Source organism: Anguilla anguilla, chromosome 4, assembly GCF_013347855.1.
Source record: "Anguilla anguilla isolate fAngAng1 chromosome 4, fAngAng1.pri, whole genome shotgun sequence".
NCBI lineage: Eukaryota > Metazoa > Chordata > Actinopteri > Anguilliformes > Anguillidae > Anguilla > Anguilla anguilla.
In genome coordinates, this window is record NC_049204.1 from 25225930 (window position 1) to 25253103 (window position 27174).

Sequence of the window (27174 nt, forward strand, 5' to 3'; positions counted from 1 at the left end):
AAACTGCCTGATCCTGACCGTCACCCTCTCAGCCATAACCCTCGCTACCTCATTATTTTGAATATGATATTTTAAAAAAACTTGACTGTTCTTTCCTCCGCCGAATGTTCTCAGTGCTGGAAAAGCACCGGCACCACCGCCGGTGCGCCGGCAGTTTCACCAGCGCGCTCGGAGACGGCGTCAGCGCACACGCGGAGAGACTGAGGGGGTGCACGCGAGGCGCGCGGCGTGATAAATGTCAGGAGCTCCGTTGCGAAACGGGGAGCGCGTCGCCTGCTCCGTCTCCGGCGCCGGCCTGCGACCGCGAGCGCCGAGAAGAGCGATGTTCCGCCCCCGGCGTTCCGCCGCCGTGGGCATCCGGAGCGCCGCTGACAGCTCCGCTAATGGGAGCGGCGGGCGGGCGGGCGGGCGGGCGAGGGGGCTGCACGCGGTAAAAAGACAAACGCTCACCCTGATTTGCCCCTCAACTCAGCCCTTCACAAGCCTTCAGCCTCTGAGAGCACCACCGCCACCCTCACCCTCACCCACACCGCCACCCTCACCCTCACCGCCACCCTCACCCTCACCCACACCGCCACCCTCACCCTCACCCACACCCTCACCCACACCCACCCCCACCGCCACCCTCACCCACAACCACACCCTCACCCACACCCTCACCCACAACCACACCATCACCATCACCCCCACCCACACCCTCACCCACACCCTCACCCCCCCAAAGCCCCAAAGCTGATAACTGCGTGAAAAAAGGGTCTTAAATGAGATTGGCTCCTTACTCATTGTCCTGGCAGCATTATAAATTGGTCTCCATTTAAAACATGCTCAGTCATCAACTTTTTATCTGAGCAGCTTGAGTCCACCTGAGAGGAGATTATTCCTGGTGCAGGATCGATTCAAAAGCAGAATAACAGGAGGCGAAGGGACTCTGTCTGGACTACTACTGAAGAAGACTGGCGTGTCTGGCCACCGAAAATGGCGAACCCGCCGAGCAGAGATTTAACAGCGGCCACGGCTTTCCCTCTTCACCTTTTTTTCCGGTCTCAGGCGGACTTAGCGCTTCAGTCACACATCAATAGGAAGCCTAAATCCCCCTGTCCAGGCAGGTAGGAGTAATCACTTCATTGCTGTGTTCCCACCTCAATCCTGGTCGCAGCAGCTAAGCGTATCACACACGCGGCAGACGCAGAGCGTGCTCATATTAAGCGCGTTATATGTGTGAGACATCAACCCGCTGGGGACGCGGAGGGGATCCTCCCCTCACCGAGGATTACTGAAGCCCCACGAGAAACAATAAAAAAAAGGCGGATTTTGGGAAAAAAAAATAAAAAAATCTTAAAATGCATGAAAAGCGCAGAAAGACACGCGACGGAATCAAAGCGCCGCACAGTTTACGCCTCCTTCCGAAAACAACATTTCCACAGTAATCACAGACTAAACGGAACAGGAACAGTGGGGCTGTGGCGAAACCATTACTGAGACTGAAGGAGGCATGTGTAAGCTTTGATTTTCACTGAATAAACTTGATGAGGGGGACTGCGCTAGCCAACAGCAGCCTGTCACACCGGAGAGATTGGAACATAATAGTAATTTAGCGCCGTGGGTGGAGGAGAAAATGGCAAGCCGCACGCCAGACGTTCTTATCAAATTGGCGTTTGAAACGTTCGCGGTTGAAGCCCCCCCCGCTGCCAACGGCGGCCGGTCGCGCAGAACGCGGCCGCAAAGAGACGCGGCCAATTAGAGCGAGGGACCGGACGCTCTGCCAGCGCCCGCCGGGATTTCCACGGGGAACGGAGCTGCGCTCGGTGAGAGCCCGCGCAAAATGGAGCCTGCTTACAGGTTGTTCCAAAAGCCCTGGCGACGGCAGGGCTGTCCCGTCAAGCGCTTCAAAAAGACGGGAGCCGTACGGCGGGCGAGGGCGCGCGGGGCGGAGGCCGAAGCGTTCACACCGGTGAGCCTGGCCACTCTCTCTCTGTGTAGCCGTCATCTCTACTGAGCTGTGTGTGCTCAGGTAATTCTGTTTCAGAGGCCCGGGAAGAAGAAAAAGATTGCAGTACAGCTGCAGCAGCTTTTTATTTTGAACTTTAATTATCTTCACCCACACCTACGGCATTCTTCTGCAGGACACACAATCCGTATCCACCGAAAGGCTAAAGCAGCTTCGAGCAAGCAAAAATAATGACGTTTCGAGGTTTCGGTTTGTTTTACGCAGCGAATGCTGAAACTGTAATTTCTTGAATTTTGCAGATAATTGCTATACTTTTTGTAACGTAAATATTACTAATGTTCATTTTTATTATGAAGGCTCGCTGTTAGCGTTGAGATAAAGCTTAATCTCTGGAGAACACTTGCTATTGTGCAGCGAAGAACACTACCTGAGCAGTATGCAAATCTGCATTGCGCTGGGAGGAAAAGAGACTGAAATCAAACGGTCTGTTGCCCTCAAACGACGTGCCAAAGACGGTCATTAAAACGGGACGCCATTATTGGATGTTTATGCGCGTAGGGGGATAGATAAGGACAGTTATGGCTGTAAGACGCCATTGTTCATAAGTCACTGAGATATGGGCCGAGGTATCAAATACAAGGCGTATGTTTATAGCCGAATGTAATTGCCTGCACGTCTGCATCTCTGTACATGTATTTATACACCGGGCATAGGAGAAAAGCATTTCATTATTTCATTCTTTTTCTGGGAACCCTTTCAGATACTGAATCCTGAGTATCTGAGACTATTTTAAATATATGTCTTGTCTCGCATTTCTGAATCCCAAATATATGACTTGCATTGGCAAGGAACTGCTCCACCATATGAAATTATACAGGAAGGCTTCGGGGATTCGGTGTGTGACTAACACCCCCCATCTCTCCTCAACCCCCATGCAAATAACTCCCAAGTGCTGCTTCCCGCACAGTGGCACAGCCCATTTACTCCACTTAAGATCTGGCAGCTCTCCTTTCCCTTGGTTACAGTCACACAAAAGCCAAACGCTCACAGCAGTCACCGTAATGTTACATATCACACGCCCCCACCAAACACACGTCCCCTAGGCGCCATTTTAACTCATTCCATTCACGGAGAAACCGGAGCCGGCGAATTGGAGGGGGAATACGATCAGGGGTCAGCGATAGGCTAAGAAGGATGCAGGAAGCGGTTCATAATTAGGATTCAAATGAAGGCACGCAGGCAGTAGTTTCGCTGGGATGTGACAGAGTGAGCCTTCACAGGCACTGACGGGTTGGTTTCCTGCAGAGCTACACAGCCCAGAGGCCCGCGGTGTGCAATGACTGTAGGCCACTGTGACACCAGGGCAGAACAGGCTTTATAAACATTATTGGGCTGGGGAGACATAATGATGAGCAGAGGACTAATAAAAAGCATTTGTGAGAGAAATAAACCTGGAAGAGCACGACTCTCAATAAGGGGCAGGGAGCAGAAAAATCAATAGCGGGAGAGATGGGCAGACAGGCCGTCTGCACACCGCACCGCACACCCACCAAACTCAAGGTCATTTCGAGGGCTGGAGACGAACCGGGCCCTCACAAACAGGGACCGGAATATACGGCCGCCCGCTTTCGCCCTCTGAATTATCGCCCCCCCCCCTTCCCCCCCCGAACCGGCCATGGTTTTGTTATTGCTTTCTTGGAACCTTTATCCATCTCGGGGCTGCTGTGATGCTCTGCCAAGAACAGAATAATTCACAGGCCTTCCATTTCCTGTTAGCCAACCCCCTACCCCCCCTCCCCCCCACCCCACAGACGGAATTTCTGATTACTACTGACAATTTAGTGTCTGGCAATCAACATATTGTACGGTCCTGGCCCTATCACATATCAAAGTGAGGCCATAGAGTGATTGTTGCATAAATTTCCAGCTGTGTTACCTTGTGGAGAATAACGCAGCCAATAAACAATGGAGCTCCATATCAGCGGTGAGAGGGCTGCAAGAGGCCTATTTATTTACATATTTAATCATCCAAAAAATGTATTCAAACACACAAAAAAATATGCCCCGGGTTAGAATGGGTGTATTGGATGACTGGCTGAGAAACAATGGCACTGTTGTCATGGGGAATGGTAGTGGTAGTTCTCATTCCCACCCAAAGGTCCTATAAAGATATCTGGAACATTCTGTAGAGTTGGTTCCACCCAAAGCCTGCCTACAGTTGTTTTGGGGTACATTGTCTAAACAGAAAATTTGTTTTTTTTTTAATGCTCTGAAGAACACATTTGGTATGGAGTATGGGCCTGTGTTTGTGTGAGTAGGCGTGCGTGTGTGCATGTGTGCTAGCGTGCTTGTGTGTGTGCGTGCGTGCATGTGTGTGTGTGTTTGTGTGTGTGTGTTTGTTCATGCGCGTGTTTGCCGGACTGCACGTCACAGAGAGTGATGGGGGGAGGGCAGACAGAGATGACACAGGGTCTCATTTCGCTACAGCGCGCTACGTGGCTAACTGAAGGGGCCCCTGGCTCGATGCTGCTGTTTCGGCTGCTGCGAGGAAGGACGTTTTTCAAAGAAGAGATCCGCGGTGTCTAAAAGGACTCTGGGGACCGTCACACAGCAGGAGAGTCTCCAGCAGCTGATCATTGATTAAAGAGGCTTATGAAACGTCCACCGGCTTCAGAAGGGAAGGCAAACACTCTCCCCTCCCTTTTGCTCAAACCATGCGCTTCTTTTATTAACTCCTCTGTTTGCCTCCGCTCCCCTGGTCTGTCGGCGGAGAGCGGTGCTTTTGAACATCGGCGCACACGGAGGGGAGTGCACAGTGATCCGGACCAGTCGAGACGCAGCGGGGCAGTTCATTCTGTTGTGTCCGCTCTTTCGTGTGATTAACTTTCTCCGCTGTTGAATAATACAGCAGCAAACCACAGACCGAAAGAAGTTTGCAGGATCTAGCTGTCTTGTTGCTGGATTATTGGCTTTGAGGAAATATGCCATGGAATCCAGTTAAGAAAATTGGCAATCTCCCTTTATTTTTTAGAGGTTTGGCATGTCATACAGTATGCTATGTACATTACCGCCAACCGATCCACAGAATGTGTTGTGGTGTGCGAAGCCAAAATTGCTCACTGTATTGTGCCACTGCATTTTGATAGTCTGTTAGAGGGCTGCAGAATAACTGAAATGGAAATGGCTGCAGCCATTTCAAACCAGGTTTGAAAATGGGAGCGCAGGATAAAAACAAGCCATTGAAATTATTTTGATGTCATGCAAAGGTTCATACCTAGAGATGATATCCCTCCCTCCCTCTCTCTCCATCCCTCTCTCTCTCTCTCTCTCACACACTCTTGCTCTCTCTCTCTCTCACACACACTCTTGCTCTCTCTCTCACACTCTTGCTCTCTCTCTCTCTCTCACACTCTGGCTCTCTCTCTCCCTCTTTCTCTCTCTCCCTCTCCCCCCCTCTCTCTCTCTATGAACGTAATGAATAACCGCTAGCCTTAGGGTGCACAGGTTTTCTGGGTCTATACTGATATCTGACAGACATCAATCTTATTTTTTGTTTTTGTTTCCAATAGCAATACTTATGTTTCAGAAAATCTATTTCAGGCAAATACAAAGGAATTCTTTGATTTGTACATTCTTAACATTGTACATTCTTTGATAAGTGCCCTCATGTTCTCTCTACTAGAACTGTGTAATTGATGTGGGTGTGTGTGTGTGTGCCTGTGTATCTGCGTGTGTGTGCAGAGATGCATTTGCATTGCTGAAACTTATAATTAAAATATAAATATTTACAGCACGACTAACCAGTAGGGAGCAATTAACTGCACATGGTAAAATCACTTATTAGCACCACAAAAGGTTATAGCATAATATATAACATAATATAACGTGGAGTAATAGCCCATAATATAAAAGCCTATTCATTTGACACTTGTAAAAATTTTAACTGGATAGATGCCAAATATAAATGTTGCTACATGTTTGGAGTGCATACCCTAATATATGCTCATTTCGAATGAACATAAACAATGCTTTATTTTGTATATAAAAGAACAAAGAGAAAATATATGTTTTCTGTTGTAGGCTAATTAAAATGATAAAGATAACCAGAGGCTGTATTTATAATAGAGCCCGACCAATGCCAGATTTTTTGGTCTGATGCCGATCCCGATTTTGGAGAGTCCTAGCCCACCAATTACCGATGTTTTGACTGATATTTTTGTCAAAAAGTGCAACATTTTCAAATCAATTTGAAAAACTTATATTCTATTAAAGTTTCTATATTTAAGAACATTTAACTTACAAGCAAACAAATAAAAATAAAAATAAACACACAAAGAACGTTTTAGATAAAAAAATGTAAAAGATGATATTAAATTAGGCAAAATATGTATTTTAACACCATCTTTAAGTGTGTGAAATCAAAATAACTCCACACCTTGCTTTTACTCCTTTCTTTTCCAGCCATCTATAAAAAATTAATTTAAAAAAATCAGTTTTCCAGTTTCAAACATGTATTTTTATGAATATTATAATTATTGTTGTTGTCGTTATTAATTTGTTATTATTATTTCTTAGTATCTATTCTCAGTAAATTAATTATATTTTCTTATTTTATTACTACTACATGATCTCAAAGAGTAAGACTTTATCTAGCGAGCTTCCCTGTCCATAAGAATTTGGTGGTGAAAATAACTACAGTGCGCTCTTACGCGTGACTAGATGACACACTCGCTCGCAATAACGCATTAGCTATGGACACAGCCACATTATTTCTTATTATATTCTCAGTAAGTTAAATGAATTATATTTTCTTATTTTATTTCTACTACATGATCTCAAAGAGTAAGACATTATCTAGCGGAGCTAATGAGTGAATCAAGTGAACGTTAGATGAAATTAAATTGACTGGATGAAATACGTGAAAAAAACTACAGTGCGCTTTGTGCAGGTTACCCACGCTAACTGTTGGTTGATTCACTTTTCCAACAACAATCCTTCTCTCATGTTATCACGACAAACACGAAGTGTTTTATCGGCGTTTTTACTGTCTGGTTAGCTTGCTACGATGACGCGTGACTAGATGACACACTCGCTTGCAATAACGCGTTGGCTATTGACACAGCATCATATAGTAGCTAATATCATTATCTCAGATAAAAAACAAATGTGTGATGCATTAAAATCACACTTTTATTTTGTCTGGTTATTTATCTGAGAATACAGCGATGTCTTCTGGAAATGTAGATCCTATGCTGCTTATGTGCTCACTGCCACTCCATAAAGGCTTGCTAGCCAGCTAGCTTGCTAAAGTGAACCAAATATGTTAGCTAGCTCGCTCGCTTGATAATGAGGATTGATAAACATAGTGGTCGTATAAACGCATTTAAGTAAAAACTTTCACTAAATATACATACCTGTATTGCGGCAATCGAATCTGTGCAGACAAATCTTGCAGTGGAGAATATTGGATGAGGCACGAGTGACAAACGTCTCATTACAGAAGTAGCGCGTCAGCTGCTGCACTTCACACTTGTATTAGAGCTCCCCTACTGGATAATTCTAGTAAATAGCAATTACAACGTTCGAACAGACAAGTACAGATAAATAATCAATGTTTTTTTTTTTGTTTATTATACTTATTTAAAAATCGGGACACATCGGCTGCATAACTGCCGATCCCGATGTCGTCAAAAAAGTCAAATAATGGCCGATATATCGGTCGGGCTCTAATTTATATAGCACATTTCATCTTATTCCCTCAAAACGATTTACAGAGAAAAGGGGAAATAAACTCAACCACCGACTATGTGTAGCACCCACTTTTAGAAACACTTTTTTCTGACTGTGCAGTAAAATCGATGCGCCCATATTTTAGTCAATTCAAATTTCTAAAGAAAAGAGGACAAATAGAGTGATTGGCAGCTTCCAGGAAGCAGACAGGAAGCTAAGGATCAGTGACATTTCGATGCGCAGAAGAAGATAGGACACGTGAAAGATCATTTACACAGCCTCTAGTCTTACAGCTCTCCAGCCAATTCTTTTCAAGAGGTGGCATAGTGGAGTTTTTATTTTTCGAAGGAAAACTGGTGCGATTTCACCCTCCTACAGATGCAGTCGGATAGAAAGCGTTTGATAAAAAACCATATGCCGCCATAGCATGATCTTCACACTGCAGGGATGAGATCAGCGTACTGTGATCCTGTATTTCCTCATACCACTGAATCTAAATTTTTCCTGGCAGGTCTGAGGTGATTTCGCATTGCTGGCCACTTCCAGGCAGACTAGACCACGAGCTTCGGATGGCAGGCCTTTTTCTCTAATTTGGACAATTTTGGACAAATGTGACACGTTACCGTCTTTAACCTTTTGCCACAGGTTAAGGCGACACGGCGGTATCAATAAAACACATCCTTCAAGGAAGGCGTCTGCTCAGGCTTGGTTTCTAGAAAGACGAAACAGCCCAGTTCTGGAATATTACAAGTAATGGAGACACGGAATAAATAATAAAACAGGCACTTTATAACCTAATGCATTCTAACATTTCAAGCCTGCTTTAGAATTGAGTTCTTGCAATGGACTGCCTGTTGCAATGGCACTGACATTTTATGTAGGAGCAAATGCAAAACCATGTAAGAGCAACACAGCGCAAGAGTGCCTCGGGATGTCTTCTGAGAAACCTCGCCGTTTGATGCTTAAAGTCAATAGACAGAAGATGCTTTTACAGGGGGAGCCTGTTTCTTTATTCTTTAACCAGACAAAGACATCGGCACCTTAATTAAACATACCTCCAGACAGACAAAGGCACAGACATGCAAGAGGCTCTCAAACCTGCATCCATCCCGTGGAATCAATTTAAACAAGGAGGGGCTGAGCGCGCGTTTGCTGCTCCAGTCTGCATGCGAACAAAGAGGAGCCGGCGGAGTGTCTGAAGTCAATTACGACGCATTTCTCTCGGTCCCTGTCAACATCGATTTGTTCGGCACCCGAGATATTTACTTTTTAGTGCTTCCTTAATTGCGTTACCCCTGACCCTATAATTAGAGCGCAATCTTCTGGGCTGTTCCCGGAGCTTAGAGCCCCTGTTGTTTACAGACATTTGTTCTGCCGGAGGAAAGGAGAGCATCCACATGGGATAATGTGCAAGCAGCTTTGAAACTCAATGAAACTCAAAGGCCTGCACCTTTGGAAGGGAAACACTGCTGTGGACAAAAGCACCTAAAAAAGTAATGCTGGTCAAAAGATGACCGCAGGGTTAAAAAACACTCTGTATCTCAGTCAAACTGCAAAAAAGACAACCGTAAATATGCTCGATTGGGCTCGCGGTAAACCATGGGAAACCTACCTCCAGAGTTGAGGGTGCCATTGCTCCCGGTGCCTCGGCCCCCTGGGACACTGGAGGACTGGGGCACGGTCGATCTAGACCCGCCCCCTTGCGCTGCTTCCCCAGGGCCCGAGGCCTGCAGCGTCGGGCGTGCTGAGACGGAGCTGGCCTGGGATCCCCCGCGCGTCAGGGACGCGTCCGAGCCGTACTGCGCTGGCTCGACCGTGCCCGGGGGCCCGGCTCTCTCTACGGGCAGCCAGGAGATGGAAATGGCGCACTCCTCGGTGGACTCGATGTCGTTGTCTGAAGGAAGACCGGCCGGCTGGACCGGACTCTTCCTCACAGACTCCCCTTCCTTCGCCGAGTCCGCCGTCGAGGTTTGGGCGGTGGACAGCGGCTCTATAGGAAGGGCTGCCCCTGAGTTGAGCCACGCGCTGGGTGTGGTGCCCACATCTGGTTGGCGGGTGCCAGCTACGGGTGCCAGGTACCGGTCCTGGCCCAGTTTGCCAGCGGGGCGGCGGGCGTAGAGGATTTGGCCTCTGGCCTCGACGGCGTTTCGCCCTGACTGCGCCAGGACAGCGCCCCCGCCTGGCGGCGCGGTGGGCCGGTCCTCCAGCTGCCACTGCCTGACAGTGTGGAGCTGCTCCGGCGCGCGGTCGGCCGCGGGTCTGACGCCGACGGGATCTTTTGAGGAGAAGGCCGAGCCGCCACCCCGAGCGCCAGAGCTCAGTCTGCCCAGAGGGTCCCGCCCCCCGCTGCCCTCCGCCTCTTTCTCCGCCTCCGGGGGCGACCTTTCGGACGGCCCGTCCGAAGGGGACCCTTTGGGGGGCGGGTAGCTGCGGCCCTCCTCTTGGTCCCTCCCCTCCCCGGAGTAGTTCTCCGGCACCAGCAGGAGCTCCACGGCGCCGGCCTTGGCCTCCGCGGCCTTGGGGCGGCCCGGCGCTGGGCCGCCGCGCGCAGAGAGCTCCTCCATGAGGGCCGGCGGTTCTCCCGACGTGTCCGCCGCGCCGTCCAGCGGGGGGTAGGAGGCCCGGGAGCCGCCGCTCGCGCCGCCGGCCCCTGCCCCGGGCTCGCTCCCCTGCGCGCCCCGCGAGGCGGCCGCGCGCTCTCCCGCGGTACGGCCCGAACCGAGCTCGGGCCCCTTCACGGGCCCCAGCGCCCATTCGTCCTGGCTGCCTGGCGCCGGGGGTGAAACTGGCACAATCCTGGCACCCGAGGAACCTGATGATTCATTACCAGCTACGGTCGGATTCGCCATCTCTGTACGTCCCGACGCAATTAATCCTGCAGGGGGACAACAGACTGTGATTAACTTAGCGAGCGAGCGAGATGGCTTTAATTAAAAGCACGTTAAATTAGCAATCAAAACACATGCCACGCCACCTCCAGTGCCGCAGTCATTATATTTTTAATGCATTCGGCTGATACATTTATTCAAGCATTTACCTGTCAACCCATTTTTTGCTCAAATTTAAACCGCTTAATGCATGTATATACTTTGTTATTTTTTCTTCTTTTTACAAATGAAGAGATGGGAATAATAGGCAGTGTTTTCTTTTTCAGGCCCCAGGAAAGCTCGTTATTTATTTGCATGCTCAAAGCAAATTCAAATTCGCTGCAACAGTTTTACTGTAATTCGCGCTAAACCCGCGTTAAATAATTCATGCTCATTGCCATTCCAATAACGAGACTCCCGCTTCTCATCAGGGCATTCCCGCAGCCGAGGCCTCAGACAATGGGAAGCCGTGTCCGCCGCAATCTAACGCGTTCACCTGTCAATCTCCACAGCTCTCATTTTCCAAATGCGGAAAGAACAGAGAGAATGCTTTTATGAGAGTCTACGAGCATAAAAATAACAAATGCACTGCCGATTTGCTTCGACGCGATCCAGTACGCGCAACAGCAAAATGTCTGTAATGGTAGAGCGTGGCTGGGTTCGTTGTTTTCAGCGAGCTTCCTGTGTCAGGCAGCTGGGCTATAGTTTGCGGAATAGACTGGGGGCATGCTGGGTAACTCGGAAAGAGAGGAAGCTGTTTTGGGAGACGCAAGACAAATTGTTGCTCAGTAAATACATACAAATATGTACATAAATATTAAATATTAAATCAGTATTAAATTATTCAACACTATGCTGTTGCTTCCCGAGCTCCTGTGGGTATTTTATGGCTAAGTTTAATGTACATCGAAACCACAGCCTGTGTAATTACCCTATTACCATTCACTATGCAAACTTAACTCCTTCAGTGCCACATGCATACTGATGGTTATGCTACTTGGCTGAAAAAGGACAAAAAAAAGACACAGACAGTGAGAATGTATTCAGTGCGACTGATTAAATATTTGGTCACACAGACTGTGCAGTCTTGACTGCTTAACTTGTGATGGGAGTGAGGCTTCATGACCCCCAAAATGGATTGAGCTACAGTTTACTGTCAATCACTGCTGCATTTGAATCAAACCAAATGTTCCTTCACACCAAAGCACAATGATTGGCCCGAATTAGTAAGCATATAATATCTCCCAGCATTTTTTAGTTACATGAATCCTTATTCTCCCATCACTGTTAAAACCTGGCTTTTACCATTGTTATCTCTTTGGTGATGTTTCAGCCATAGAGGTCATGCGCTATTTATTTTTTTGGTCCCATTATCTTGAGACCACAACTTTCATGATCTCCACCAAACAAAAGTTGCTTTCTTGTGATTACAAGATATCCTCTAAATGCACAGTGATTGTATGTGACGGACTAGGAATAGCAGAGCATTACTCTTTGAATCTACAGATTAAGTTTCTTAAATCTGTCTCTGATACTACTGGAATCTTTTCAAATATTCTGAGGCCTGATTGAGCCTGCCTGGAGCGCCAGATGGGCGCGGTTTGCACTTTCGCAGTCTGAATTCACAGTAACAGGCAAGCTTGGTTAAGAACAGCTAACGTTAAAGCGTTTAAACCTATTTCAGTCCATAATTGGCCATGGTATGATCAACAGTTAATAAAATATCCATTTCCCAACAAATCAGTAATCTATTGTCGTTATTGTCTTCGACTTATACTGTGTACATTTCTGACAAAGTCCAAACTAACAATGCAGTTTTTGCCCCATGAGGCTTGTTAATAATGTATTAAGCATTCATAACTGCATCGTAATCCAACATGTTTAAACATTTTCATATTAAATATAGATGGCCACACAATAAGAAAACTTTAATGAAGCACCAAGTCAGCAGCATATTTCAGAACCATAAAATGAACTATTATTATGATTAAGAATCAGGAGAAGTATTTAGCTACCTCCATAAGTATTCAGTGCACAACCGCTCAGTTCCATACAAGAGCTAATATGCAGATTTGGATCTTTAGGCAAAATTCCACTAAATAATCTCTTGGAAAGAGGAACAGCTTATTTTTAACAGTGCTAAGCAAACATCTAAAATCCAGAAAATACTGTGTGCATGCTGTATCTATGGTTCTGATAGCATTTGAAAAAACACAGCTTAGGGAATTCTGAAGAAACAGCTCATAAATTTTACTCAAAAATACTGCAGATAATGCAGGAAAAATAGTACTTCAGCTTCTTTATTTCAAAGCACGTTTTTATTTTGCTGAATAATTGTATTAAGCTTATGTAAGTTTGGACCTGACTAAACAAACCCAGATATATGCATATACATATACATAACATAGCCAAAAGTATGTGGACACCTTACATCCAACATCTCACCCAAAATTATGGGCATTGATATGGAGTTGGTCCACGCTTTGCTGCTATAACAACCTTCACTCTTCTGGTAAGGCTTTATATTACATGTTGGAGCATTGCTGCAGGGATCTGCTTCAATTCATCCAGAAGAGCATTAGCGAGGTTGGGCACTGATTGGGCGATTAGGCTTGGCTTGCAGCTGGCTTTCCAATTGATCCCAAAGGTGCTGGATTGGGTTGAGGTCAGGGCTCTGCGCAGGCCAGTAAAGCTCTTCGAGTTCTTTGGTCATGAAGTGTATGGGTATATATATATATATAAGGTTACAAAACTGGTAACACTTTCCAGGAGTGGTTCTTCATAAGAGCCATATAATAGCTTCACAGGCACAAGATAGCCATGTATAAATAGTTATGTCAATAACTTTAGATCGCCCTATGGTGTGTGTGACTTTTTCAAGGTTATTGTTACAGAATTACATACCGTTAAGCAAGTTATATGGGGCTTTTGAAGAACCAACCATATAAAGTGTTGCCCAAAACTGTATTTCATCATCTACGGGTGTACATGGTGATTAGTAATAAATGTAGCAAGGCTGCCAGCTGTTCCTAGAACAGTCAACTGTTAAATAAGGGACTAGGCTCATTTTAATTTTTATTACATCCTGTAACATATTTTATTATCACTCATTACATGAAGTACTTTGTGCCAATATTGTTGAAAATTAATTGACAAACTAGCCTGAATGGGAGAACAGGTGCCGCCTACCTGATGACTGCTGGTAACACAAAACCTACTGGGGCTATATTCATAAAACCAGAATGCTGATATAGGACCGGTTTTGCACATGATAAATAAGGATATGATATGAACCGGGGAAACCGGCTCTCCCATGCTGAGATGCTTTATAAATAGTGATCCAGGGTGTGTTTCCAGCGAGCAAAAGCGGAGTCTAGACATCTAGGGGGGTGGAAATCTAGGTTGAGAGATGTTCCGACATACACGGACTAGGATAACCCCAATATAGCTCAGGTTTTATCCAGATACAGACTGGCTACGTCCTAGTTGGCTAGAAAACTTTAACTTTTCAGCCTAATGTAGTCAGGTTTTCACCGGAAAACAAAAAGGTTCCTTGGATTTTTACTGTACAACTCGGCATATAGAAATGGTGTATTTTAATGAGATAAACATATGTTTGTGAACTTCCTCATGGAAGTAGGTCCGAAGTAAACTTCAGTATGTGGGCTGCCACCAGTCATCACAGTGATTAATTAGTATTTGCTGTTTATAGGACACAGGGTCATTTCAGGGGCAGTTTTGAGGAAAAAGGCTCATCGTTCATCTTTATAATGGCAAGTATAGCAGCTATTTTCAGAACTGGGCCTTGCCTGCTAATTGTTCTGAAAACGGCGTTGTGTTAGCCACATATAAACACATTCAGCGGTGGGCTGGACATCAAAAGGCCTGTCGGCTGCCATGAATGGCTGCAAACACATTGAGTTCATAACCTGGTGGTTAAAAAGCCTGTCCCTAAGTTTAAAGCTTCGGTGTTCGTGAGGTGAACAGATTCACAGCTTTAAAAAGAGATGCAGGTGAATTGTACTTTGTGGATTGGTCTTTGTATTCATTTTTATTTATTTTGGCTGTTGAAGATGCCAAAAATAAGTTAAAAAAATAAGGCCACTGTAAGCTTTCAAAATGTGTGGGATATGGCGGAGCAGGTAGGATGTACACATGACGGGTCTAGGGTTGGCTGGGGCATGGTAACTCTATTGGCAGGACACCAGATGTTAGAAAGCATAAGGCTTTTGAGACTCTCCCATGGGACGTACTGGACTGCAAAACCAGCAGAACTGTAGAGATAAGATTTATGAAATAAACTGAAAAAAAAAACAACTTTATGACAAGGCCTGCAAAACATAAAGCATGGGCACATGTCATGGAGCAATGAGCGAGTCTGCATTTGACACACATCTACAACATGCCGGTACTGATATGTTAAAAACGTGGGAAAAGGTTTAAAGGAAAGGTATGCACCCGCATTTCCTGCGAGCTGTCCAGGTGTACTGATTCACAGCTAGCGCGCAATTCTTTTCAAGGGCTCCGATGCTTCATTCCAGTCAAAAAAAAAAAAACCCGACGACAGAAAATCACGGCGCGGTCTCCACGAGACGCGCGAAGCAGCCGACGGCACTCAGTAATGCCTCTCTGTCAAGTGACGTCCGCTTAAAAGAGCACGTCTACTGAACGGCTTTCCAGCAAAAACAGCTTCAAAAGAATGTTCCTCTTCTTTTCATCTTCGGTCTCTCCATCAGCAGCTCCTCACCATGGTGATGGCTGGTCTGCCTTCAGACGCCAGAGCCCTAATTGAGAGTGACTCAGAACACCGGAGCTCTGGCAGTGACCGTGAAGTGCCGAATTAATTGGTAGCGGGCTTGAATAATACATGCCGACTAAAGCTATATTTTCACCCAGTGTTAAACATTAACACCTCGGGTTGGATTCAGCCCGAGAAGGATAACCGCATTAATGAAGCCTCGAGGACGGAAAAGGTCAACACTTATTAAATTATGACCAGAACCATTTCTCAAACCTCGCTGTCGGCCGCGGGATTTCGTGACACTTCTCCTCCTCCAGTTCCTGGCGCGCGGAGGCACGGGTTCGGACAGGACGAGGGAAAGCTGCCCCTCCGCTCCTCCGCTCCTTCGCGCCGGCGGAGAGAGCTCGGGCGCTGACTCTAATTTGAAGCCACGGTGCTGACAGGGAGACATCCCCGGTACAGTGACCTCTGTCAAATCCACCCCCACCTCTCCTCCCTCAGACTCTTCCCAGGAGACTTAACGGCGGCTTAGACTCAACCTACATTTCCTCTCCGCCAGCGGTCTCAGGAGCCGCCGCCGTCTTCCACCACACTGCGCCAGCCGCCCCCCTCCCGCTCGGAGATAAACGAGCGGGAACCATCCGAACCGCCGCTGTCCCGGAAACAGCGTCCCGAGCTCACCCGACCCACTGCGCTGCCAGACCGCTAAACTGCAGTGCTGTTTTTTTTTCTTTCTTTCTGCGGAGTTTCTGCGGAAGCTTTCGGTGAGAAGCGCCCCCAGCAGATGTCAAAATGAATCTGGGCCCGAACCCGAAAAGCAGAAACAAATTCAAATGATGCTGCCCTCGTCTGAGGCTCCTGTCAAGGCCATTCACAACAGCCTCGCACGATGGCCTGATGGGACCGTGGAAACATTTGAGGGCAGTGAGTAAGAGCCGATCCTGGGCTCAGCCTCAGCTCGTAAAGCATCCCATCCCTCATGCTCGCAACATCAGCCAATCATTGCATTCTTTTTAATTAACACAAAATACTGAGAATTCAGATGGTAAATAGATTTCAACACCTGTTCAAAAACCCGGAAGCCACAAAAGTTTGGAATCAATATTCCTAAAATCCCAGCCACAAAACGGTTGTGGATATGTCTGGCATGCGAGCTTGATACAACTCAATAACCCACAGATTGCTCTTACCGCCTGAAGAGACTGTATTAAGCGACGCAGGTGAGTTGGTTGGATGTCCATTGGGATCCATCACGCTGGCCTTTGTAGCATTGCTGCTCCTTGTTTCCTGAAAGATCTTCCTCACTCGCTCTGGGAGTTCCTGATTTGGACCTGGGGGGCCACCACCCGATGACCTGAGTGGAGCCTTTGCATCAAAGTGCTCCATGATGTCATTATTGGTGCTCCTGTTGCTCCCCTCCATCTTTCCTCCACCTGGAATTCCCTTTCCCGACCCCGCAGGTTTCTGCATCTCCACCGAGCTCTTCCTGGGCGGGCCGGTCGGTGCAGCGGGGACCTCCGCCTCGGAGCCGGTCAGGTATCTCCAGGGCCTCATGATGGAGTTGACGAAGTTGGAGAAGATGCCGTTGCTGGTCTGAGGCTGCGGGGCGGGAGAGGAGGCAGCGGAACGCAGAGGGGAGGAAGGCTCCGTACGTCCGTCCACGTCCTGATCCTCGTCTGCCTCCTCCTCTCTGGCGGAGCCCCCCTGGTTCTCCAGGTTCTCCAGAGACGAGAGGCTCATGAGGGTGGCGAGTTTGGGGGCGGCGGCCTCCTGGAGCCCGCCGTAGGCCGGTCTCCGCGGCTCGGCCCAGCGCACGGACGCCTCGGCGGGCCTGAGGTGGATCACCACGTGCTCCTCCGAGATCTCCGAGGACTCGATGCCCACGATGGAGTTGATCCCTTCCTTCTCCAGGTCCACCAGGCCGGTCCAGGTGGACGGCTGGGGGGCGGGCCGCTTTGAGGCGTCGCTGGAATCGAGGCCCGGGATCGGCCCGGCATCTGTGCTGTTGGACCCAGAGCCCCCGGACTGCAGGAACCCTACGGCTTCCATCACCTGACTTCCTGCCTCGTTCCCTGCAATGCAGACGGTGGTATGAAGTTAATTACCTTTTTGTTTACTGATTTCCCATGTATACACCCTGTCTTAAAATATTAATGTCATCATTGCAGCAAAGTTATGAATTATGCATTTTATCAGGCAAACGTGAGTTGGTTTTGTTTGTTTGTTTATTTTTCTGAGATTAAAAGAATCCAGCCCCGGTTCATTGTTTTCCGTTCGATGAACGTATTTTAGTAAAACACATGAAATACAATGTAATTATTTCTGAATATTAAATGAAGCTCTTAACATTTTCAACCCGTTATTAGAAATTAAATATGCAAAGGATATCAGAAGTAATCCAGAGGGTACCCCAGATAATAGTGAGAGACTTTTTTTCCACAAAGCTATTAAATATTAATCCCTACATGTCATACACCAAACTAGACATATGAATCACGGTTGCCATGATACCTCTAAAACAGTAGGCGTCGAAGAGGGCGGTGGTGTCAGGGAAGCCGGTGCGGTTGGGGTTGTGGTAGAGCGTGCGGACGCCCGGCTCGTCCCCGCCGCAGTTCCGTCGGGGCTGGTTGATTGGGTAGCGCACGCTGCCGTCGGCCAGCCAGCCCGGGTCGCATTGGTCCAGCCCGGCTTGCCAGGCCAGGTACAGCTGCCCCACCGTGGACAGCTGGCCTCCCAGGGAGTGGCAGTGGGTGGAGGCTGAGGCCAGGCTCAGCTTCTCCGGCAACGTGGAGTGGAACACCTCGCCTGGGGGAGAAGGGAGTGCAGACTTGTACTAGAAGGACCTGGACTCGGACTGGGTCTTGTAACCTAAAGTCATAGGTTCGATTCCCAGGTAGGACACTGCTGTAGTACCCTTGAGCAAGGTAGTTAACCTGCAATGCGTCAGTATATATCCAGAAGTATAAATGAATGCCATGTAAAAAAGTTGCGTAAGTTGCTCTGGATAGGAGCATCTGCTAAATGCCTGTAATGTAATGTAGATGGCGGGGAATGGGGGAGGGGCCCGAGAGAGAGAGAGAGAGAGAGAGAGAGCTTAGCGCAGCAAAGGAGAGATGGTTGATCGGAGGAGCATGAAGTGGTGGGGCGAGATGTTGGGAAGAGTAGCTCTCTTTCTAATGCGCTGTCCTTTCAGCAACTCCAGTGAGTGCTACAGGACCACGGACAGCGCCAACCCAACTCACGGCTCACGGGCCGGTCGGTGCCTGTGTGGTGACTGCTGACCATGCGGGCCGGTTCTATTGCTTCATTAAGGTGCGTGTGCAGTACAGCCCTCCGGGTGTGAAAATGAGGGCAGTGTCGCGTGTTCTTTTCCCGTAGATTCGATGGCACTCTGCTTTGAGCCCCGGGGCTGCCTACAGGGAGACCTTCCTTTGTTGCGAGCCTTGGCGTTATTTTGTTCTGCTTAATCTGTCTTCTTTTAATATCACCGTCAGATTTATTTTCCTGTTATCTCCTTTTCACTCTCCCCGGTGACCCCATTACGCAGCACAAATACAGCTGCCAAACCCCCGGCTCTGGTCCTGCTCCTTTTCTCACCTGTTCACTGATTGAACTCAACTGGCACTCGGTCGCTTTTTTTTAAGCAAATGACAAGAATAACTAATTAAGATATCAGAAGAACCATAAGCTAGCAGTCCAGCTTGAAATTCCAATTAAATGGCAGTCCCAAGTCTCACAGTGACACTACAGGTGTTGCACTTATTGTACGTCGCTTTGGATAAAAGCGTCTGCCAAATAAGTAATGTAATGCAATGTGTTATAGCAGATCATATCAGTACTACTTTCCAAATGTTACTTGATAACTGTGCAGAGATTTATTTTCCAGAACAGCCTCGGGATCTTATTGATTATATTACAGCCAAACTAATTTTGTTGTTTGAAAAAAGAAAAAAAAATCTGAGACGGCATTCTGTTTCTCAAGGCACCATTTGGAATTAGAATATGTGACATGGTCATTTAGGTGAAATATGGCCATTGAATGCAAAATGCAAATATGACAGGAACAATGTACTGAGGTTCGCCTCCAGCCTCAGGGCTTCTGATATTTCCCCTCGGAGTCACAGGGTACTGGAGGCCCCCTTCGTGAACAGACCCTGATTGCAGAAGCCTACCTTGCAGTTTCTGTGCAAAGCAGTAGACATCAAACAGCTCGTCGGGGGCCCTGTTGCCGTAGTTCCTCACACCAGGTGAGTCCTCTCTGTCTCCATAGCAACCAGGCCTTGGCAACTGGATTGGGTACCTGTGGAGATGAGACGAGCCAATGAAATCAGGACATTCCTCCAATCCCACAGCTGGAAACAAAGAGCACTCCATCCAGCCTCTACCGTACAATTTACTCCAGAGAACATTGATTCAAATAATGGTGGGGAGCGGAGAGAGACATGCAGCTGCAGACCGACTAGGGAAGATTACTGTTCCTACAGCACACATGGGTGCAGGAAATCCAAAAGGGAGGTTTCATACGTGCCACTGAATTCATTAAATGCTCTAACCAGGTTACAACAAAAAAGGAAAAAAAAACCCAAAAAACTCATGATCTCCCAGGTCCTGATCACTCTGTATTCTATGGTGCAACTTCACTTTCCATCAGCACTGAAGTGCTGCTGCCAGGTTGCTCTGGATACAACACAATTAAAGGCATCCCAGGTGTGAGAGCGGTTGTTCTGGGCTCAGCTCAGGCTGAGAAAGAAAAATAAACAGCTGTTCTTGCAGGGTGGGGGGGCGAGTGGGGGGGGGGGGGCAAAGTGAGAGGCGGGGGAAGGGCGAAACACAGCAGGCTACAGGGCTCTACCATGCCCTAAGCATAAACACCGAGAAGCCAGCTCTGTATATGTACTGAGTGCGGGATTGTCAATGTTCATATAGGCCCAGAAAGTCTCCATTCCACGGGTGTTGAGGCAGGCGCTACACACCGACACATGTTCAGATGTTTTGGCCCGTATTGGCTCACATACGCGCCAGGACGATTCAGTGTACGCGATTATTTCTCTAAAGTAAAGCAGGTTGTTCATTAGGAGAGCAGGCGATTGGCTGGTGTCCTGATTACACGTTGGCAAAGGTGCGGGGGCCGTCCCATCCCCATCCTCACCTGACTGTCTGGTCAGAGAGCCATCCAGCGTCGCAGTTGTCGTAGCCGTCGTCAAACGTGGCCTGAAGCTGGGCGGGCGTGGCGATGTGGGCGGAGTTCTCCAGGCAGACGCGCCGGGCGTCGGCGAAGGAAAGCGCGTAGCGGTCGTGCGGAGCGCGGTAGTGGAACACCACACCTGGGCGGGGGACACGGACGTCAAACCGAAAGAGTCAACCGCGCACGCTCCGAAACTCACCGCAAACAAACACACACACACGCACGCTCCGAAACTCACCGCAAACACACACACACGCACGCTGAGGCTCACAGCTTCGGCAGATAAAACCTGCTCTGATGTACACATCAGATGTAGAGACAGACCATATATGGAAACCGTGCCCTTGGTTGTGTACAGACTGTACAAATCCGAAACCAAGGAGTTAGCATTTTGAGCTACAGGACTTCAGGATAGTTTAAACTCTCAAGACAATGCCACAGGCCATTTGCTGTGATTCCATACTGTGAACATAAACTCCCTTTTCAAATTCAAACGGAACGTTCCGTCTATTCCCTCCTAACGGTTACATGGGTGTCGCTGCTGTGAATGGGGGCATACCGGCACAAATGCAGGGACTCCTTTAATACCAGCTCTGACCTAGAAAAAATCCCTGGTATTATTCTGCCCAGTAGTTGTGCAGTGTGACAAATGCAGCTATTTGTATGTCTTAACTGATCATAAACACTATTTTCTCAGAGCGCCAGAAAGTAAATTATCAAGAGCTACTGCCCTATATAATCAAGATATTAGAAAAACGCAGGCGCTCTTATCCAGATCGACTTACATACTGAAGCAATGTAGGGTTTTTTTTTTTATTTTTTTTACAAGAATGGGGTAGAAGACATAACACAGATTAAATCATTAAAAAACACTTGTAACATGATTGGAGATTCATTGCATCATTCAAAACAATGCAGTATAAAATTTAAAAAAACCTTTTTGTAAATGGGTAAGAACACCACTGATGCATTGTATAACAGTTATATTCTTGCCCATTTTAAATAAAAGCTTTTTAAACTTTTTTTTGCCATTTTCTCCCCAATCTAGTCACTATACCAATTCCTGTGTATCACACAGTCCTGGTCGATGCGCTATCCTCTGTCGGTCTGGGGAGGGCGTAGACTACCACATGCCTCCTCTGATACATGTGCATTCCTCCTCACACAGTCGCCAGACGCTTCTTTTCACCTGACAGCGAGGGGTTTCACTGGGAGAGCGTAACACACGCGGAGGTTCACGCTATCTCCCCTAGATCCCCACCCCGCTGAACAGGCGCCCCGACCAACCAGTAGGAGTCGCAACGATCAGGACTCCCACCCGCGAACACAGCCAATTGTGTTCGTAGGAACGTCTGACCAAGCCGGAAGTATCGCTGTGGTGGTAGGTGAGGTGGTCTCTGCGGTGGTAGGCGAGTGCTTATAGGCTACCTCTACACTACCCAGACGGCCCCTTTCTAAACTTCTGTGCTAACATTTTGAGAGCCTTAAATTGCTGACAATTTGTCAAGTGGACTGTTACAACTGAAATTATTATAGTGTCTTTTTTCAGTCCCTCCTGGACAAAATATCTATTTTTTAACAGGCGTTCACTTGATTCACCTCACTCCCAAAAACCACCATTTGAGCTGGAGAATGGGAGGAGTATGACGCAAATCAGCTCCAGGGAACTTAACTCTTAAGAAAGAAGAGAAGAAAGAGGGAAACAACGGAATTACCACCTGGTATTTTGAACGTCTAAAAATAAATCATCACTTCCTGACATCACACCATGAACGCAGCTTCTTCTCACAGCTTTTCCAAGAATGTCGTTCCAAAGGAACCGCGTCTGCCCATTAGCTGAGCATTTTAGCCGTGATCAGTCACTGATCAGCAACTATTCAATACTTTCTTATTTTTTCTGGCATGGCAGAAGCTGAAGTGTTGTCCATTCTAAGAGACTGGGCTGTAAATTGGACTGCAGTGTGAGGCAGGAGGTACAGGGAGGACACCGGAATGAAATGGGTGCGCCAGTGTGTGACCTTTGACAGGAGAACAGATGGGGCCCCACCCCACAGCGGGGAGGGACGCAAGGGGTATTGCTTTTGAAGTGCCCCCATCCAATGCTTCTGCCAAGAGGCCACTTTAACCAGCCCAAGCATAACCAAAGTCGCCCCAATGCACACTTCTGATCCCCAGGGAAACAACCGAATGAAAGCAAGCGGACAGGCGGGGAGGGCAGGAATACAAATTTAAAAAATGCTCATTTTCATTATCTCTGGTCGCTTTCTACAGAAGAATGACAGAGAACCCTTCAGGCTTTTGGGCCCAATTTCAGCAATCACACCGCAGGGCCAGGCAGAGAAAATGAGATCTCCTCTTTATTCAGTTCCTCTGTGGGGTGGAATCAGCGACACTCCCCCCAACTGCCCACCGCACTCCCCCACCGCAGCGCCTAACACTTCAAAGGGCTGCTGGCTGAAGCCCTCCCTTTCATGGGCCTCTCCTTCTTCCCCTCCAAGAATCCTGCTTTCTTTCAGTCTCACTCCTCAAAGGACCAGAATTATGCACCATCGCAATGGTTTAATTTATGTGCTTAAAATGAGGATAAGCAATGTGTTTCATTGACGACCGCTTGAAAAGAATGTAAAATGGTACTGAAATCAACTGAGTGTGCAAAGTCCTTTCCATAACCATATTATTATTATTATTATTATTATTATTATTATTAGAGGTGCAGGTTTGCATACTAACCCCAACCTGACAGGACCTCAAGGTAGGCTATGCTGTGTTTTTGTTTGGGTATCAGGCCTATTTCAGCTCTGTGATGTTGGGAGAAACACTTACTCCAGCCGTTAGCAACAATTGACAACAATGGCGCAAAGCTTTTGTAGTGCTACCTTTGGAGCTTTTTGGGCTGGTTTGGGTTGGGCCGTAAAGACCACGAAGGGCCGTGGCTTGGTCCTCATTTCCAGCCCCCATGCAAACCTCTACTGGACTGGTCTGAAATTCTCTTTACGCTAATATTTACTGAAGTTACCCGCCATACCAAAGAGAGATGAGATTCAGGATGATTCCTGTATTGCTTCACGATAGGGCTATGCCTTTCACTGAGCCCCTTGTGGGCAGTGGTTCTATTGAAAGCACTGCTCTCTGATTACATTGAATTACAGGCATTTATCCAGACCAACTTGCACACCTTTTTTACATATCATTTACATTGCTCCATTTATACAGCCGGATATTTACTGAAGCAATGCAGGTTAGTACCTTGCTCAAGGGTACAATGGCAGTGTCCCACCTGGGAATCGAACCAGCGACCTTTACGTCGCAAGACCAGCTCCTTAACCACTGTGCTACACTGCCGCCCCCTAACTCAAAGCTCCTGGGTCCGAGGCTTGTGCGAAGCCCAAATTCCAGTGTGGAATTTGCATGCTCAGGCGATAGCCACAACACAGCCGCCAAGCCGTACTATCTGGGTTAATTGGCGACTTTAAACTGTTCCCCACGTGCGGCGCGCGATGGCCTGGGCGTCCCGTCGTGGGTAATCAGGTTTTATGCTCGGAGCTCGCCGGGCTGGGCTCAGCCCCTGAATGGTGATGCGGCCACCGCCTCTCCGGGCGCATTAGCGCGGACGCGCGCGGACGCTATCTAGAAATGTCGCCCGCGTGTACGTTTTTAAAATTTTACTGTTTCAACACCAGTTCTCGAGATATCCCTCCGAGGGGCCGTCACTGGGAATCAATGTCCGAGCTCTAATTGGAAAGATACAGACAATTGACCACTCAATACGGGTGGAAAATGCTTTAAAAAAAAAAAAAAAAAAAAGGAAAAGAAAAAAGGAATTTTCATCAGAAAATAGAGAAATGCTAATTAGTGTGCCATATTCCCTTTAATTAATATGATATTGACATTATCCACGAGTATCAATACTTGTTAATTAAGGAATTAAGGACTTGCAGAAACTATATTGATAGCAGCGTTGTATGCGATGAACCATGTCTTGCAATTAAGGCTAAGCCCTTGAGATCACTTTCAGTCAAATGAGTAATGTTTTTTTTCTGAAGAAGGGTTTTCATGGCGTGTTAATCGATTGGCTGCGCTTGGGGACGGAGTCTCTTAAGCAAAGTGCAGGGGTTCAACTTACACACAGCACACGGCTGACTGGAATAAAGTGTTCACACAATGCTTAAAGAAAACCACATATTATCCCGAGGAAATGAATGCATTTGGAGTAGGCCATTCCATAAATGTGGTATCTTGGAGACAAAGATATAAACATATAAGACGGTTTTAATTGATGTAGAGCTGAGAGGTAGAGAAATATTTGTTGAAGGGACTCGAAGACAGATTAATATGCAGGAAGAAAAAAAAAAAACACTTTGCTGTGTCTTCACCAGTGACAGATGGATCATGGGGAAATGAGTCACCCTGTGCATTGCAGAAAAGATCTACATTGACACTCAGAAAGCACAATACAACACAAAATGAGTGGCAGGAAGAGAAGAAAGCCAATACAGACAGCACTCCTGTGGTTGACTCTAGACTGCATGTGTGTGCATGTGTGTGTGTGTGCATGTGTGTGCATGTGTGTGTGTGTGTGTGTGTGTGTGTGCATGTGTGTGCATGTGTGTGTGTGTGTGTGTGTGTGTGTGTGCATGTGTGTGTGTGTGTGTGTGTGTGTGTGTGTGTCTGTGTGTGTGTGTGTGGGTGTGTGTGAGTGCGCGTGTGAGTGTTTGTGCATGCCTGGGTGTGTCTATGCGTGTGTGCAAGTGTGGGTGTGTGCATGTGTGGGAGTGTCTGTGTGTGTTTGCGTATGTGTGTGTATGCGTGCGTGTGTGTGAATACATGTGCATGGCAGGACTACAGTCTCAATGAGGGATGTGTAATAACCCGTCCCTCAGGGTCCAGTTAGTGCACACTTTAAAGGTAACTTTGAGTTTGGCAGTGATTAAAAACAGCAAGTGACCTGGAACGGGCTGCTGAGATTCATCCACACAGTGACTCCAGTAATTACTGTAATGTCTCAGATGGAATAATCCCTCAAAAGCCTCACACCTCTGGCACTGGGCACAATTTAAAATCTAGTAACATTTTTAGAGTGCCAACATCTGATGAATGTTTAATAAAGCATTAATAACTGCGTTATAAATAATTAGCAGATAAATTCAATTTGGCAATCCTGGCCTCATACTTAATAACACAGTGGCATTCACCAATGTTTATAAATGTTGGACTAAACCTAAGCAAATACTATTATAGTTGGTCATAATTCATTTATTAACACTTTAAATAAGCAAAGATATGCAGATCATATTCCAGGGTATTACCAAAAACTCTCATTGCACTATAGCTCATTTGACACAAACACACCCATTTAATTCATTGATAAAATAGCAAAACGAATCAGATGTTTCTGAACAATTCTGGAATTTTCAGGCAATTGATCCTAGTCAATTAATCACCTATGACATCGCCAAATGTTGTTGAAGTATGACCTGCACACAAAACACAATAGGCACTCTGTACTCTGGATGTTACCTGACTCTTGTATACCCAGCTAACACAAAACATTCTCACTATGTTGTTGCCATGTAGTGACAATGTTATAACACTGACAAAACATTCCACTGACAATGTGCGGACATTTTGCGCTAGCTGTGTAGCGGCGCGGAGCTCACCTGTCACCTCCAGCGGCACAGTGTCCTGCTCGTCGTTTAGGCCCACCACCACCTCGCAGCGGTACATTCCGGTGTCGCTGGAACGCAGGCCCGTCAGCGCCAGGGTGGCGTTGTAGCGGTTGTCCTGGTAACCGGGCAGGGTCACGCGGCCCTGGAAGGCCTTTTTCACCTTAACCACGTTGTCCTTGGCGACGAGCACGGACTGCTCTCGCTGGGTCCCGCCCGGGCCCCTCTGCCCCCACACCTTGGTCCACTTGATGCGGGGCGGCTCGTGCGACGGGCTGGGGCGCAGGGTGAAGACGCAGGGCAGGAAGGCGGTGGCGGCCAGCTGCTCCCGCACGGCCTGATGGGTAACTTTGCGCATGTTCACCAGCGTCTCTGCCCTGCTCAAGCCTGCGGAGGAAGAGAGAAAGTGAAGGAGCACCAACATGGCAGCCGCGCATCGTCCATCTGCAAGACTCACAGTCAGGCTACGCTGGCTCCTGTCAATCCTCACTTTGGGTCTTCAGCATACAGTCAGCTAATCACCCGTTAGATCTAATTCCACAGCCAATTACAGAAGAGCCCAACAGAAGCACATGAAAGAGGCTTGACTATAACACCTTTATCACTTTTTTACAACGGAACAGTTTTTGACAAAATTCACAATGAGCAGAACTCAAATGTAGAAGCACAAATGGGGATTCTGCATTTCGCTCCTCAGTTACCGAATACCTAGAGATAACAAGTCCCCTTGGGCCCAGCCGTCATACTTTGGCTCCTAACAACTTTTTTTTCTTTTTCTTTTTTTACAGAAATGTCTATGCAAAGACTAAAAAGGCAATATGAAATAAGTGTCAGTATGTCAGACCTGCCTGCAGTGCCTTCTCCTACCAGGGGCTCATTCTCAAGTCAAAATTAATCACTATTATATATATATATATATATATATATATATATATATATATATATGCATATACCTCCAATCAGGATTTTTCACTGTGTGAAGCCCACCATGAAATGGCATCTCTTAATAAAATCACTGCAATTTATTAAAGATATCACCA

At 47.2% G+C, this 27174-nt stretch overlaps 1 protein-coding gene across 1 annotated transcript in view; it reads right to left on the reverse strand.

Annotated features, from left to right (window-relative positions):
* Nucleotides 1-27174, reverse strand: part of ncanb (neurocan b) — a 108404-nt gene that overhangs the window by 43436 nt on the left and 37794 nt on the right. Inside the window, exons 3-8 of the mRNA XM_035416146.1 lie at nucleotides 26129-26521; nucleotides 20436-20610; nucleotides 19459-19586; nucleotides 17798-18091; nucleotides 16477-17358; nucleotides 9291-10553 (exon numbers count right to left, since the gene is read on the reverse strand). Of these exons, the coding sequence (XP_035272037.1) occupies nucleotides 9291-10553; nucleotides 16477-17358; nucleotides 17798-18091; nucleotides 19459-19586; nucleotides 20436-20610; nucleotides 26129-26521 (3135 nt within the window). The remainder of the gene's footprint in view (nucleotides 1-9290; nucleotides 10554-16476; nucleotides 17359-17797; nucleotides 18092-19458; nucleotides 19587-20435; nucleotides 20611-26128; nucleotides 26522-27174) is intronic.